The sequence below is a fragment of the Pelophylax lessonae genome (genome assembly GCF_965119305.1).
Source record: "Pelophylax lessonae genome assembly, chromosome: 3".
NCBI lineage: Eukaryota > Metazoa > Chordata > Amphibia > Anura > Ranidae > Pelophylax > Pelophylax lessonae.
This window is the reverse complement of record NC_138770.1, coordinates 491,247,325-491,263,416: the sequence shown is the minus strand read 5'-3', so window position 1 is coordinate 491,263,416 and position 16,092 is coordinate 491,247,325. Positions and strand designations below refer to the sequence as shown.

At 46.8% G+C, this 16,092-nt stretch overlaps 1 protein-coding gene across 2 annotated transcripts in view; it reads right to left on the bottom strand.

Moving 5' to 3' along the window:
- Positions 1-16,092, bottom strand: part of FEZ2 (fasciculation and elongation protein zeta 2) — a gene marked incomplete at its 5' end in the record, with an annotated part of 232,690 nt that overhangs the window by 31,171 nt on the left and 185,427 nt on the right. For both annotated transcript variants that reach the window (XM_082251940.1, XM_082251941.1), the window contains one exon: positions 12,986-13,061. In XM_082251940.1, the coding sequence (XP_082108066.1) occupies positions 12,986-13,061 (76 nt within the window). The remainder of the gene's footprint in view (positions 1-12,985; positions 13,062-16,092) is intronic.

Below are 16,092 nucleotides of genomic sequence, written 5' to 3'. Positions count from 1 at the left end.
GGGGTTTGCTATAGGCCACCTAACCAAGGGGAGGAGGTAGAGCTGGAATTCTTAGCACTAATGAGTAAAGTGGCAAAATTGGGATCAGTCGTCATATTGGGGGACTTCAATTATCCCGACATTGACTGGGACGAGGGGACTGCACACTCACAGAAGGCCCGCCTATTCACGGAAACCTTACTGGATAATTACATGTCACAGTTGGTGGATTCTCCGACTAGAGAAAATGCAGTCCTGGATCTATTGATCACTAATGACCCAGACCTAATCTCGCAGGTAGGAGTCCAGGACAATCTGGGCTCTAGTGATCACAGGATGATCACATTTAGTATAAATAACAATATAACAAGGCAAGTGGGGAACATAAGAACCCTAAACTTCAGAAGGGCAAACTTTCCAAAATTGTACTCATTGATGGAAAGGGTAAACTGGGACCAAACCCTGGGATCCCTGACCACAGAGGAAAAATGGGAATGCTTTAGGAACATATTAGGCAAAGGCATCTTGCAGTGCATTCCTATGGGAAATAAATTTAGAAGAGACAAAGCCAAACCTGGCTGGCTAAACCGTAGCGTCAAAAAACTTATTAGGGGAAAAAAATTGGCCTTCAAGAAGTATAAATCAGAGGGCACAGTATCGACTTTCGAGCAATACAAGGAGGCAAATAAGAAAAGTAAACAAGAAATCAAGATGGCTAAAATCAACTTTGAGAGACAAATAGCGGAGGATAGTAAAAAAAACCCAAAGAAATTCTTTAAATATATCAACAGCAAAAAAACTAGGGCAGAGCATATTGCACACATAATTAACAATGATGGGAGGATGGTTACAGAGGACACTGAAAAAGCAACCGTGCTGAATGCTTTTTTCTCGTCAGTCTTTACACAGGAAACGGAGGGGTACACTGACCATGACTGTTTGGTTAGTAGTAATACACAGGACTTGCCACTATGGCTAACAGAGGGTGAAATCAGGGAAAGGCTGGATAAACTCAACACAAACAAATCACCAGGCCCGGATGGCGTACATCCGAGAGTACTCAAGGAACTCAGTAAGGTTATATCCAGACCACTGTTCCTGATCTTTGCTGACAGTATTAGGACAGGAGATGTACCAGGGGATTGGAAGAAAGCTAACGTGATTCCGATATTCAAAAAGGGCCAGAGGCATATCCCGGGAAATTATAGGCCTGTCAGTTTGACATCAATAGTATGTAAACTCCTGGAGGGGATGATAAGGGACTATATCGTAGAGTTTGCTAAAGACAACATCATCAGCAGTAATCAGCACGGGTTTACAAATGGGCGTTCCTGTCAAACCAATCTATTAACATTTTACGAGGAGGTGAGCTGTGAGCTAGATAGGGGGAGACCAGTGGATGTGGTGTACTTGGATTTCGCTAAGGCGTTTGATACAGTTCCCCACAAGCGCTTAATTTATAAAATAAGATCTGCAGGTATCGACAGCAGGGTTTGCTCTTGGATACGGAATTGGGCGTGTCCAAAGAGTGGTAATAAGAGTGGTAATAAACAGCGCATACTCAGACTGGTCTGAGGTAGTAAGCGGGGTGCCCCAGGGCTCAGTCCTGGGACCAACCTTGTTCAATTTATTCATAAACAACATTGAGGTCGGGATCAGTAGTTCGATATCAGTTTTTGCAGATGACACAAAATTGGCCAGAGCAATAACTGCACAGCATGAAGCAGATATCCTACAGAATGACCTGGACAAAATTACAGAGTGGGCAACGACATGGCAAATGAGGTTTAACGTGGAGAAGTGTAAGGTTTTGCACTTGGGGACTAAAAACATAAAAGCACAATACACGTTAGGAGGGGAACCCTTGGGGGAATCAAAAATGGAGAAGGATCTGGGAGTCTTGGTTGATGATAGATTAGGCAACAGCATGCAATGTCAAGCGGCAGCTGCCAAAGCCAGCAGAATATTGGCATGCATAAAGAAAGTGATGTATTCCAGAGATAAGACTATAATCCTTCCACTTTATAAAACTCTGGTCCGACCGCATCTGGAGTATTCTGTCCAGTTCTGGTCGCCAGTCCTCAGGAGGGATGTGTTGGAGCTGGAGAGAGTCCAGAGAAGGGCAACTAAACTAATTAGGGGATTGGAGGACCTTGACTATGAAGAGCGTCTACAATCGCTCGATTTATTCTCCCTGGAGAAGAGACGTCTGAGGGGGGACATGATAGTAATTTATAAATATCTTAATGGGGATCCCAGCTTAGAAAAAAAGCTGTTCATTCGAAGGGATTGCATGAGGACTCGAGGGCATAAAATGCGATTAGAGGAGAAGCGTTTTAACCTCAGGCAACGTGGGGGGTTCTTTACTGTTAGGGCTACAAGATTGTGGAATTCTCTACCACAAGAGGTGGTTTCTGCGGGTAGTATGGTGGCTTTCAAAAGACTCTTAGACTTACATCTCAAGGATCAGAACATTCAGGGGTATGTGAGATGATTACAGCCACACACACCTACACAGGTTGAACTGGATGGACTATTGTCTTTATTCAACCTCACCTACTATGTAACTATGTGTGCCATAAGAGGACACAATGCCCGGAGGATCGGGCTCATCTTCTAAATGGGTTTCTTTTATGGCAAGAATGAGTGCATCCATAGCTGCGCGGTCCTCGGCCGTCCCAGGGGGGAATCATCCACCCCTGCAACCTCCGCCTCCCCCTCAGACTGAGAAGAGCGAGACCCCTCAAAGGGTACGGCACCTATGGCAACCATATCAGATTCAGAATCAGAAGACAAGAACAAACGAGGCCTTTTCCTGGCAGCACGTTCAGACATCAGAATCTCCACTTTGGACACCAAAGTCGCCACTGCAGCAGACAAAGTAGACAGAGCAGAGGATTCAGATGAACCTGAATCCCCCACCAGGGCTGTGGGAAATTTGCTGTCCTGAGAATCCATGTTAAAAAACAAAATCTTTTTTTTTTTTTTTTTTATAAAAAGGTACTGGCCCTTTTAGCGAGCCGCGGACCCCCGCAGCACACCGCTACAAAGACTGTGAACACACAGACCCTCAATCAGGATAACTGATAGCCAGAAGGACTGCACAAGGAAAAATACAGCAGACAGACCCCCACAAGTGTTACCACCGCAGTCAAACTCTCCAGAGTAAAAGGAGAAAGTGATGTCACCGCAGGAGGCTGAACTGAGGCTGCAGGCTAAGGAAAAATGGTTGCCAATAGAAAGTAATGGGAGGTTTTGGTAAAATGGCCGCCGACATGTGCTCGGAACGAACGTTTTGCCACACACAAGATGGCGCCACAAGGCGACAAAAAACACCACATACAATGCTGTATAAGCGCCCACAGTGAAGCCAGACATGCTGCCCACACCTAAAATGGCGGACCGGCGGTTTTTAACCCCGCAGCGGTCGCCACACGTGTCTGTACCTCCAAAAAGCACCCTAAGGTGACACAGAAGAGGGACCCCCACAAAACCTCACAGCCCCGCAGGGACCGGGATCAGGGAGCCCAAAAACGCACAGACATGAGGGGATAACACAGACACACAGGACTGCCAGCCCCAGACAGAGGCCCCACACAGAATGTACTTACCTGTACCCGATGGTGTGGGGTGCCTCTCATCGACGGGAAACCGCCCACCCTCAGATGGCAGGGGTGCCGTCAGCCAAAAGACGCAGGACGGAGAAATGTGGATGAGATGTCCAGGCGAGGTAGCCACCTCGCAGGCTACATCCCTGAGGACAGGGATGGGTCGTTTGCGAGGCCAGGGCGAACACATAGCCTGCTAAACGCTCGATGGCGGGCTGGGATTCCATCAGGCCCTCTGTCCTGGAAAACCAGGACGACCAGTCCGACTCCCAGCTCCGCAAACGCCGTCTTCATCCGAAGATCTGACTAACGCTGACAAAATAAACATCTAGTAGTGCAGAGAAAAAAACACATTTGCAGTAAATAAAATCATAAAATAGAAGAAGGCTGAGACTGAAGCCTCAGCACAGAGAAGCCTATCTTACTCCTTAACTAGGCAGAAGACAAACTGAGTTGGGATGGCTGATTGCAGGGGGTATTGGACCAGTGGGACAGCCCCCATAGGTGTGTATGTAAATGCTTTGTTTTTTAACAAGTCTTATGCCTAGTTACTCCTGTGGAGATGAAGTCAATACCCCATTGGTGAAGACTGTATGAGTGGGCGGCGACTGTCGGAGGACGTAAGAGAAATGACATTTCCTTTTCAATCTACAGCGCTGTAACTTTCTGTAAAATGCAATATGGCTACCTTAAGGCGGTCTGTATCCCCCAGAAATGTATTTTTCTGCTTATGTTATTGGCTTACTGATTTTCCCAGAAGTCAGCACTAAGATACAACTCAGATTTTGGCATCCCCTGCAACAAAAACTGATTTTTTTGTAAAATCTTACCGTAAAATTCCTTTCTCTGAGTCCTATGACAGTCGCCGCCCATTCACACAGACTTCACTAATGGGTATTGCTTCCTCTCTGCAAGAGTTTCTAGGCAAAAGACTTGTAAAAGAACAATTCATCTACATAGTCACACCCATGGGGGCTTTCCTTCTAGTCCAATACCCCCCTGCAATAGCCATCCCAACTCAGTTTGGTCGCAAACAGTATTAGTGTAGAAAAAAAACCCCAAAAGAGGGGCGGGGACTGTCGGAGGACTCAGAGAAAGGAATTTTACGGTAGGATTTTACAAAAATTTTGTTTTCTCTTACGTCCTCCGACAGTCGCCGCCCATTCACACAGTCTTCACTAATGGGGATGTCCCAAAGCAGTGTAGACATGAGGAGTGGGCAACGCAACCGCCAGAAAAGCAACGCAGTACCCACATCAGAGAAAGGAACCTTACATGCACAGAAAGGTAACCTTCTGGGTAACAAAAAAGGAAAACAAATAACCATGGGGAAAAAACAACCCCAACAGCCAGGGACCCGTACGAAAAACCAGGGTTCCCTATGGCACAGCCGCACAGAGAACTTTGCGGCCTAAGGAGGCATCAGCTGATGCCAGAACATCAATTTTATAGAATTTTGAAAAGGTGTGCACTGACGACCAGCCTTGCACACCTGGGCCACCGAAGCCTGATGCCGGAAGGCCCAGGACGCACTCTCCGACCTGGTAGAATGCGCCTTGACAGGGAAGGGAGGAAACCGTTCCCGCAACGAATAGGCCTGTACAATGGTCTGTCTGATCCATTTGGCAATGGTTGCCGCAGACGCAGCCATACCCTTCCGAGGACCCTCAGGAAGTACAAAGAGAGAATCCGATTTCCGAAAGGATTCAGTCAACGACAGGTAAACCCTGATCGCCCTGACAACATCCAAAGAATGCAAGGCAATCCCTTTTGGATGCTTAGGTTTCGCACAAAGCGAAGGTAAAACAATGTCCTCATTGAGGTGAAAATCCGAAACCACCTTTGGCAGAAAGGACGGATTAGGTCGCAAGACCACCTTATCCCTATGAACCACCACGTAAGGGGAACGGCAAGACAACGCCGCCAACTCCGACACTCGGCGAGCAGGAGTGATCGCTACCAGGAACGCAACCTTCTTAGATAGCATAGGTAACGAAATTTCCCTGATGTTTTCAAACGGGGAACGCTGCAACACGAACAGAACCAAGTTCAAGTCCCATGGAGGTAAGGGCTCCCTTCTGGGAGGGGCCAAGTGACGCACACCTTGAATAAAGGTGCAAATCAAGGAATTAGAAGCCACAGGGCGCTGGAAAAGAATAGCCAGTGAAGATACCTGGCCCTTAATCATGGCCAACGCAAGGCGCTGGTCCACTCCAGTCTGGAGGAAAGCTAACACCCTCGCCACAGAGTAGGAACGAGGAGAGAAACCCCTGGACTCACTCCAGGCAAAATAGGCTTTCCATGTACGGTAATAAATCTTACCAGAAGAGGCTTTTCTAGCCTTGATCAAAGTAGGAATGACCTCTGAGTAGAGACCCCTGTCTCTCAGGACCTGGCTTTCAAAAGCCATGCCGTTAAACCCAGCGACTGTAAAGCAGGATGGAAGATCGGTCCCTGAGACAGCAGATCTTCCCGCATTGGCAGCTGCAGATGTCCGCGTACCAGGACCTACGAGGCCAGTCCGGCGCTACCAGAATCACCAGTGATTGTTCCGAGGCCAACCTGCGAAGGAACCTGGACAACAAGTGAATCGGAGGAAAGGCATACATCAGATGATACTGATGCCAGGGCACCACCAGCGCATACGAGGCGTCTGCCAGATGATCACGCATTCTTGCCACGAACCTTTCCACCTTGTGGTTTAGCCGAGACGCGAACAGATCCACATCCGGGGATCCCCATTTTGCACACAGCATTTGAAATACCTCCAGGTGCAGGGACCATTCCCCCTGGTCCAGGGTCTGGCGGCTCAGATCGGCCTGCCAATTCTCTACACCCGGAATGTGAACTGCCGATATTGACGGGACATGAGTCTCGGTCCAAGACAGAATACTGGTCACTTCCTGGGCCGCCTGGGCACTCCTGGTGCCCCCTTGGTGATTGATGTAAGCCACCGCAGTGGCATTGTCCGTCTGCACATGTACAGGACGGCCCTGAAGACGATACGACCAATGGAGCAGGCACAGCCTGATCGCTCTTAATTCCAAAATGTTTATCGGGAGGGAGGATTCCTCCTCCGACCAAGTGCCCTGGGCAGACAGGTTGCCCAAAACGCCACCCCAGCCCGACAGGCTGGCATCCGTGGTTATCACCGTCCACAGAATCGGCCGGAAGGATTTTCCGTCCGACACCGCCGGGGACTGAAGCCATCACAAGAGATCCATTCTGGTTTGGCGACTCAGAGACACTCTCAGGTCCAAGGACTGAGGCAGTCTGTCCCACCTGGCCAGAATCTCCGCTTGGAGACAGCGCGTGTGAAACTGTGCAAACGGTATCGCCTCGAAGGCTGACACCTTCAACCCCAGGGACCGCATACAGGTCCGGAGTTACGAGGATTTGTTGTCCCTGAGGGACCTGACCTCGTCCTGTAGGGTCCGGAGCTTGTGCTCCTCCGGTAAGAACACCTTTGCTTGAGCAGAGTCCAGAACCATTCCCAGATATGGGAGACGAACCGAAGGCGACAAGGTCGACTTCTGAATGTTGATTGTCCAACCAAACTCCTGGAGCGTCTGGACCGTAGTGGACAGATCGTGCAACAGGCTCTGACTGGCACTCGATCTTAACAGGAGATCGTCCAGATATCCCAAGACCGCAATGCCCTGTGCCCGCAACAGGCCCAGAACAGGCGCCAACACTTTGGTAAAGACCCTTGGAGCCGAAGCGAGACCGAAAGGTAACGCCACAAACTGCAAATGATCCTCCGCGAAAGCGAATCAGAGGTACCTCCGATGACCCTCGAAAATGGGGATGTGCAGATACGCATTCTTCAGGTCTATAGAGGCCCAGAAGCCACCACCGAGTGGAGTGATTCCATGCGGAATTTTTGAACGCGCACAAAGCGGTTCAGCGCTTTCAAGTCCAGAATCGGACGCACTTTGCCCTCTTTTCTGGGCACAGTGAACAGATTTGAATAAAACCCCCGAAACCTGTCCTGATGAGGCACCGGGATGACAACCCCCTTGATAAGGAGATCATGCACCACCTGATGCAAGTCCCGCAACCGCCTTGGGGTCAAATTAAGATTTGAGGGAAAGAATCTGTTTGCCGGCCGATTTCCTGAACCCACCTGTCCGTGATCCGGAGCAGCCAAGGTTGGAGGAAACCGTGCAGACGTCCCCCCCACCCCTGAAACGGGTGAGGGCGCCCCTTCAGGCAGAGGTGGACTGAGCCGCCATCCCAGCTTGGCCGGATTTTTGTTTGCTGAACCAGGGCTTCTTCTGGCCACCTTGGCCCTTGAAGGGTTTTCCCTTGTTCTGCGGACCAGAGTAGCCCTGTTCAATCTGGCTACCGTGTGATCCACTCGAGGAGGCACACACCAGCGTGCAACCGTAGTAGCCGCAAATGGGTAGAGTAGTTGAAACTTCTTAGGCACCACGAAGGTGTGATTCAAATTACGCCATTGCTCATTCACCTTATGGTGAAATTTTGCGGGGCAAGGAAAAACCTGCACCGTCTTGCGGGTCCTGTGTGTACCAAAAGAGGACACAACGCCTGGAGGAGTGGGCTCATCCTCCAAATGTAGTGTTTCCTTCACGGCAAGAATCAGCGCATCCATAGCTGCGCGTTCCTTGGGCGACCCAGGGGGGGGAATCATCCACCCCTGCAACCTCCGCCTCCCCCTCAGACTCTTGCGAGTCCTGAGAAGAGCGAGACCCCGAAAGGGCCACGCTACCTACAGCAACCATGTCACACTCAGAATCAGAAGAAAAAGAAATCCTAGGCCTTTTTCTAGCAGCACGTTCAGTCATCAGCACCTCCCATCATTGACACCAAAGTTGCCACAACAGCAGCCAAATTAGTGACGGTAGAGGATTCAGAGGAACCTGAATCCCCCACCAAAGCTGGTGGGAATTTGCTGTCCTGGGATTCCATTGCAGAAATAAAAAAAGTTTTTTTTTGTACTGGCCCTTTAAGAGCGCCGCGGACCCCCGCAGCACACCGCAATAAGGACTGTAAAACACAGACCCCCCGCAGGGACAAAAGCTGACCAGGAAGATTGCACAAGTAGGAAAGTAAAGGAACAGCAGGACAGGACCCCACCAGTGTGTTACCAGCTCCTTCGGTCGCTCTGTGAGAAAGAAGGAAGTGATGTCACCGCCGGAGGCTGAACTGAGGCTGCAGACCCAGGGAAAATGGATGCCTATTGAAAACAAATGGGAGGCTTCGGCAAGATGGCCGCCGACACGTGCTCGGAAAGATCGTTCGCCACACGCAAGATGGCGCCGCAAGGCGCCAAAAACACTACATAGCATGCTGTATAAACGCCCACAGTGAAGCCAGACATGCTGCCCACACTTAAAATGGCGGACCGGCGGTTTTTAACCCCGCAGCGGTCGCCGCATGTGTCTGCACTTCCAAGCACCCTAAAGTGAAATTAGGAGAGGGACCCCCAAAACCCCACACAGCGCTGCTGTGAGAGAATAAAACCCCCGCAGGGAGCCCAAAAACGCACAGACATAGGTGACACCACAGAAACACAGGACTGCCGACCCCAGACAGAGGCCCCACACAGTGTACTTACCTGTACCCGATGGCTTGGGGTGCCTCATAGAAACGGAAAACTGCCCACCTTCAAATGGCAGGGGAGTGCCGTCAGCCAGAAACGCAGGACACAAGTAGTGCATGGACGTACCTATGCTGTGTCCAGTGAGGTAGCCACCTCACATGGCTGCATCCCTGAGGACAGGGATGGGTCGTTTGCGAGGCCAGGGCGAACACATAGCCTGCGAAACGCTCGATGGCAGGCTGGGAATCCCTCTGACCCTCTGTCCTGGAGAACCAGGACGGTCAGTCCGATTCCCAGCTCCGCAAACGCCATCTTCATCCGAAGATCCAACTAACTAGCGCTGATAAAATAAACAGCTAGCAATGTAAAGAAAAAATACATTTTTAGAAAAGAAATCTTAAGAGAAAAGAAGAAGGCTGAGACTGTAGCCTCAGCACAGGGAAGCCTATCCACTCCTAAGCTAGGCAGAAGACAAACTGAGTTGGGATGGCTATTGCAGGGGGGTATTGGACTAGAAGGATGGCCCCCATGGGTGTGACTATGTAGATGAATTGTTCTTTTACAAGTCTTTTGCCTAGAAACTCCTGGAAGCAATACCCATTAGTGAAGACTGTGTGAATGGGCGGCGACTGTCGGAGGACTTAAGAGAAATTAAATTTTTGGTAAAATACTCCCAAAGGGAAATTATGTCTAAAGGAATCCAGACCCTGCCACTTTCCTCATTAGAGCCCTGCAGGTGCAACAGCTGATTGATAATTAAAAAACCACTTTATACCAGATTCATTCTGAACATGGACACAGAAGAACAAATATATATTTCTTCAGGATAACAAAAGGTAGGAATCTACAGCAGTTTGTTAAAATCCCTGCTACGTACATAGATCACTCATTGGGAAATATTTTTTCCTCAACAAAAGTGGAGTTACTCTTTAACTACCATCTCGATAAAATAGTATTTTCTAAGAATAATTTTGAACTTTCCTCCAGATAGTTTGAAGTCATGTCTCAATGTTCTTGAGCTTGGCTTCATATTCTATATACTGCCCTCCTGAACCTTATGTATACCCTTTAAGTATTTAACCCCTTTAACCCTTAGGGCGTACCTGTACTGTATATCTCAGGTTGAAGAGGTTTAACTGGAGTGATGCTTGTACCAGCAGGCAACATCCAGTATCAAAAATTTAAGCTGGCGATGGGCTTTCATATAGAAGTGATCCAGGCGGTGGTGCAGCTGCTCGATCACTTATACAGGGCGTGGAAGGGCCACTACCACGTGTAAGGGGCTCTCCTATGTGATAGGGGAGCCCGGTTCCACTGCCACTTGGATCCCTGGTGCACTCAGAGGGGAGGAAGGTACGTCTATACCCGACTCCCCTCTGTGATGTAAGAAACCGGGAAAGCAATGAGAATTTCCATCACTTTTGATTTTGGTTTGATGTTTACAAGCAGTTACCGGCTTGTAAAGCATCTGGTTAAACCAATCTCGGTTTAATCAGATGCTTTCAGGGCAGAGGAGAGATCTGGGGTCTAATAGACCACAGATGAGAAAGAAAATCACTTGATTTTCTAGCAGTTTGATGGGGGAATCCCTCCTGCTGGGCTATTGTGTTTTCCTGCCTGGGGAGTCATCCTGGCTGAGAGAACACACAGTGAATATTGCTTGCGGCTATAGCTGCTCGCAATAATCGCATGAAACATCTGACTGGCTGATTGTATCCAAGTTGATTGGTCAATCAACTAGGGTACAATTAGCCTGCCCATACATGGTTTGAACCGTCTATAGCCGGCTTAAGGGTAATCAATCTGGAAACTGTTAGACAGTTCAGGGTATGAAGCAGTCAGATCAGATAACTGAGGAATGAGGGTTGAAAGTAGAGGGCTGGCTTAACATTTTTTCAAGTTTGCCAGTGTTCAAACCTCCTGAAAGTGGCAGTATAGCCAAAATGCTCAAGAATTACTATATTTTTGTGTCCCTAAAGAGACAAAAAAGAAAATGCATTTAATGACATATTAATGGATTACAAAACTACAATATTTTTTCCCCCTGGAATTCAGCTTTAAATGTGTTCAATGACTGTCAGTGGAAAGGGCAGGGAGGGTAACATTCACTCATTTTGAAATTATGCTACTACAGTAAGAACTTTTTCACATTCAAGAACAGATGTTGCCAAACATCCATGAACAGGTTTTTATCAGGCATGGGACTGTGATTTATAATTAGAGCAAATGTTGCCAAATGAATTGTGTGATTGAAAACTGCAGAAAGTTTTTATTGTTGTTTGTATTTCTGCTTAGGAGATTTAGCAGAGCCAGCAGGACAGAAAGAGAAGGATAAGAAATCCACAATAATACAACTGTCACCTGGAAAGGGAAAATGCAAGTGGAACATCTGTTGAGATAACAACTGTTTTATTGAACAACTTCACTTTAGAGTTATTTCCTCTTACTTTTTGTACACAACACTCAACACAACACATCTCTGGGACCAAAGTGAACATAAATTATGAAAGAAGTTAATAAATTCAAAAAACTTGATAGGGGTTTTAACAATTTCCGACCCTATCCAAAAGTGAAAAAGTGACTTTAGAAAAAAAGAAAATGTAACACTGTTTTTAACTACTTGCCTTCTGTGCACTTAAACACCCTTCCCATCCAGACCAATTTTTAGCTTTCAGCGCTCGCACACTTTGAATGACAATTGCGCGGTCATGCTACACTGTACCCATATAAAATTTTTATCATTTTTTTCACACAAATAGAGCTTTCTTTTGGTGGCATTTAATCATCTCTGGGTTTTTTATTTTTTATAAAAAAAAAAGAAAAAAGACAGAAAATTTTGAAAAAAAAAAAGTTTTTCTTCTTTTTTTGCGAGTAAATTTTGAAAATAAATAAATTTTTCTCCTTCACTGATGTGTGCTGATGAGGCGGCACTGATAGGCTGCACTGATGGGCACTGATGAGGTGGCACTTATGGGCACTGATGAGGTGGCACTGATGAGGAGGTACTAATATGCCGCACTGATGAGCACTGATAGGCGGCACTGATGAGCACTGATAGGCGGCACTGCTGGGCACTGAGAGGTGGCACTGCTGGGCACTGAGAGGTGGCACTGACGGGCACTGAGAGGTGGCACTGATGGGCACTGGCGGGCGGCACTGATGGGCGGCACTGATGGGCACTGGCGGGTGGCACTGATGGGCACTGGCGGGCGGCACTGATGGGCACTGATGGGCAGCACCATCAGTGCCCACACAGTGCCCATAGTGCTGCCAGTCAGTGCTCATCAGTGCCTAGATGAGCAGGCACTGATGGGCACTGACTGGCAGCACTATGGGCACTGATTGTGTGCACTGATGGGGGGCACTGATGGTGGGCACTGTGGGCATTGAAGGTGTGTTTGGTGTACCTCTAGTAATCAGGGCACTGGTGATCGGTGCCCTGATTACTTTTTTCTGTGTCCCCGGCGCTGTGCAGCTCTCCCTCCTTCCTCACACGCAGGCTCTGTGTGAGGAAGGAGCGCCGGCGATGAGAGATGATCTCATATGTTTACATATGAGATCATCTCTCATTGGACGGCTTGATCACGTGGTGAATGGCCGCTGTGATTGGCCATTCACCACGATCTGTGATCGGCTGTGTCCAAGGGACACGGCCGACACAGATTCCCCCCGATGCGCGCTCGCGGGAGCGCGCGGGGGGGGCGTGTCACTGGAGGCCGTTTAAAAACGGCCTCCAGAAAATTCGAGTCCGCGCTGCAGCCGTATATAGGCTGTAGCGCGGATGGCAGGAGGTTAAACTCTAGCACAAACTAACAATGACATGCCTACTTACTTTTGGTTAGTATCTGGAGATCTTCAACGGAAGGTGGAGTATTTTTTTTCTCATAAGGAATAACTGTGGTTAAATACTGTAAAAAAAAAAAAACACTTTTGTTAATTATAACTCTGCATTTCACATTTGCATCACAGATAACTTAAAGGGTAACTCTACTTTTCATGGAGGAAAAAATAGCAAAGAAAAAATATAGCGTATACAATTGCAACAGAAGTCATATTGTAATTGAATGTTATTAAAAAATACCTTGTAAGGAGTATGTAGTCAACTAAAGGGAAATGTGTTACCATAATCCCTAAACATTGGTTTCAAAAAGGAACCCCAAAAAACAGAGTGTGGGACTTTATGGGTAACAATAAATTATTAGTAAAATAGTATTATTTCTAAAATATTTTATTGAGAGCTGTAGCATATATATGTCTAGTGTCACTAATTCTTAGTGGTACATTATCCAACGCGTTTTGATACATGTGTGATAAATGACATAAATCTTCGTCAGGGATTTCTGATTCCACTCCTGAAAAAGTACAACATGGTATAAGCTTGATAAAATATTCTATACAGAGAAAGCATTTTTATGCATCTGTGGTTCTTCTTTTTTTTTTTTTTTTTTGTACTAATTCTTCTCTTCCACCTTTCTCCCCATACCAGATGAAAGATGAATGAACGGGCTCCCCCCTCTCCTCTCTCTTCTCCTGGTGCGTGGAAATTGAGGGGATAATATGCTTAATATACAATCTATGTTTGTATTGTATATCGTTTCAAATTTAATGTATGAGCCATTTTTGTTATATGGCCAGAACAAGTTATGATACCCTGTACCATGTATAATCATTAAGAATTAGTGACACTAGACATATATATGCTACAGCTCTCAATAAAATATTTTAGAAATAATACTATTTTACTAATAATTTATTGTTACCCATAAAGTCCCACACTCTGTTTTTGGGGGTTCCTTTTTGAAATTAAAAAATACCTTTTCTTTTCAATCTGCAGCCACTGTAATTTTCTGAAAATGCAATGCAATATGGCTACTTGGAGGTGTTCTGTACACAGAATGTGTACAGAACTCCACCCCAGGAACATAATGTCCTGGTTGTGCAATTGGCTCACTGATTTTCTCAGAAGTCTGCACTAAGATGCAAGTCAGATTTCAGGCATCAGTAAAGTGCGCTTAAATCATACAAACACTTGCATGTGATGAATAATTACTATCCACATATCTCTAGAAAAAAATTGAATTGTATCACTGTATATAAATGTATAAAAATACAATGTGAATTAAAATATCAATGTGTATCAATGTATCACTGAGTGCATCACTGCATATAAATCAAAATAATGTGAGACAAAATAGGCTCGGTGAAAAAAAAAAAAAACAAAACAAAAAATTGGAGCAGTAAGAAAATTCCAGTTCCATAAGCGAAAGAGAAAATCCCCAGCCAGTGACACAATGTTAACCGTACTGAAATTAATATTCCTCCAGGTGCTCAGTGATCCACCTTCGTGCTAATTGCTAAATAGCCACTTACCAAAAGGCTGCGGTCATGCAGCATGATACAAAATTCCACCACATATAAAACAGCTCAGAATCGAACTTCAATGTGCATCAAGGATCCAGCAGTGGGGGCATGTATGCAAGGCAACAGATTCACTTGATATGAGATATAATCATGTGCAGAGAAAAATGGATTTTTGTAAGAACTTACCGTAAAATCCTTTTCTCTTAGCTCATTGACAGACGCAGTCCTCTTAAATTAATATCAAATTGGGTTATACTGCCCTCTACAGGAGTAGGACACTAGGCAGAAGAAAACGTTCTGGCCACACCTTAGGGGCAGTCCCAGAGGGTATATCCTCTCTCTCTCTCTGCTACAGGATGTCAGTTATGTCACAAAGCAGTGTCAGAGAATTTAACCCAACCCAACTCAAAAATAGAGGGGCGGGTACTGCGTCTGTCAATGAGCTAAGAGAAAAGGATTTTACGGTAAGTTCTTACAAAAATCCATTTTTCTCTGTCGCTCATTGACAGACGCAGTCCTCTTTGATTAATATCAAATTGGGACGTCCCAAAGCAGTGCCACAAATGAGGGGTGGGATTAACGGAAACCAAAATCCAATCTAGAAGGCCCAACCGGTGCCAACTAGAAGTCTTAAAGGCTCATCAGACAAAAGGATGAGACTCAACTGAAAATCCAACAGAAAAAAACCCTCGAGGTAGACCACCGGTCTCCTCAAATAGCGGCCTGCAGAACCTTGCGGCCAAAAGAGGCATCCGCCGATGCCATCACATCAACTTTATAAAATTTTGCAAAGGTATGCACCGACGACCATGTAGCCGCCTTGCAAACCTGAAGCACTGACGCCTGATGGCGAAAGGGCCATGAAGCACTAAGCGCCCGAGTGGAGTGCGCCTTAACAGGGAACGGAGGCTCCCGACCCTTAATAGAATAAGCCTGTACCACCGTCTGTCTGATCCATTTGGAGATAGTCGCGGCAGATGCAGGCAACCCCTTCTTAGGGCCATCCGTGATCACAAAAAGTGAATCCGTCTTACGAAATGAATCCGTAGTATTCAAGTATACCCTGATCGCCCGAACCACATCCAAGGAATGCAACGCGAATTCCCGAGGATGACTGGGCTTAGGACACAGGGAAGGCAATAAAATGTCCTCATTCAAATGAAACTCTGAAATCACCTTAGGAAGGAAGGATGGATTCGGACGAAGAACAACCTTATCCCTATGAACCACCAGATATGGGGAACAACAGGATAATGCGGCCAGTTCTGACACCCTGCGTGCAGAAGTGATAGCCACCAAGAAGGCCACCTTCTGGGATAAAGTAAGCAAGGGAATATCCCTGATATTTTCAAAGGGAGGTTTCTGAAGAACCGACAATACTAAATTAAGATCCCAGGGCGGCAAGGGTGCGCGCACCGGCGGAGCCAGGTGCCGCACTCCCTGGATGAAATTCCGCATCAAGGAATGAGTAGCCAGAGGCTTCTGAAAGAAGATTGCTAACGCTGAAACCTGACCCTTGATAGTGCTCAAGGACAGTTTCTGCTCAACCCCCTTTTGCAGAAAGGCCAATATTCGGGC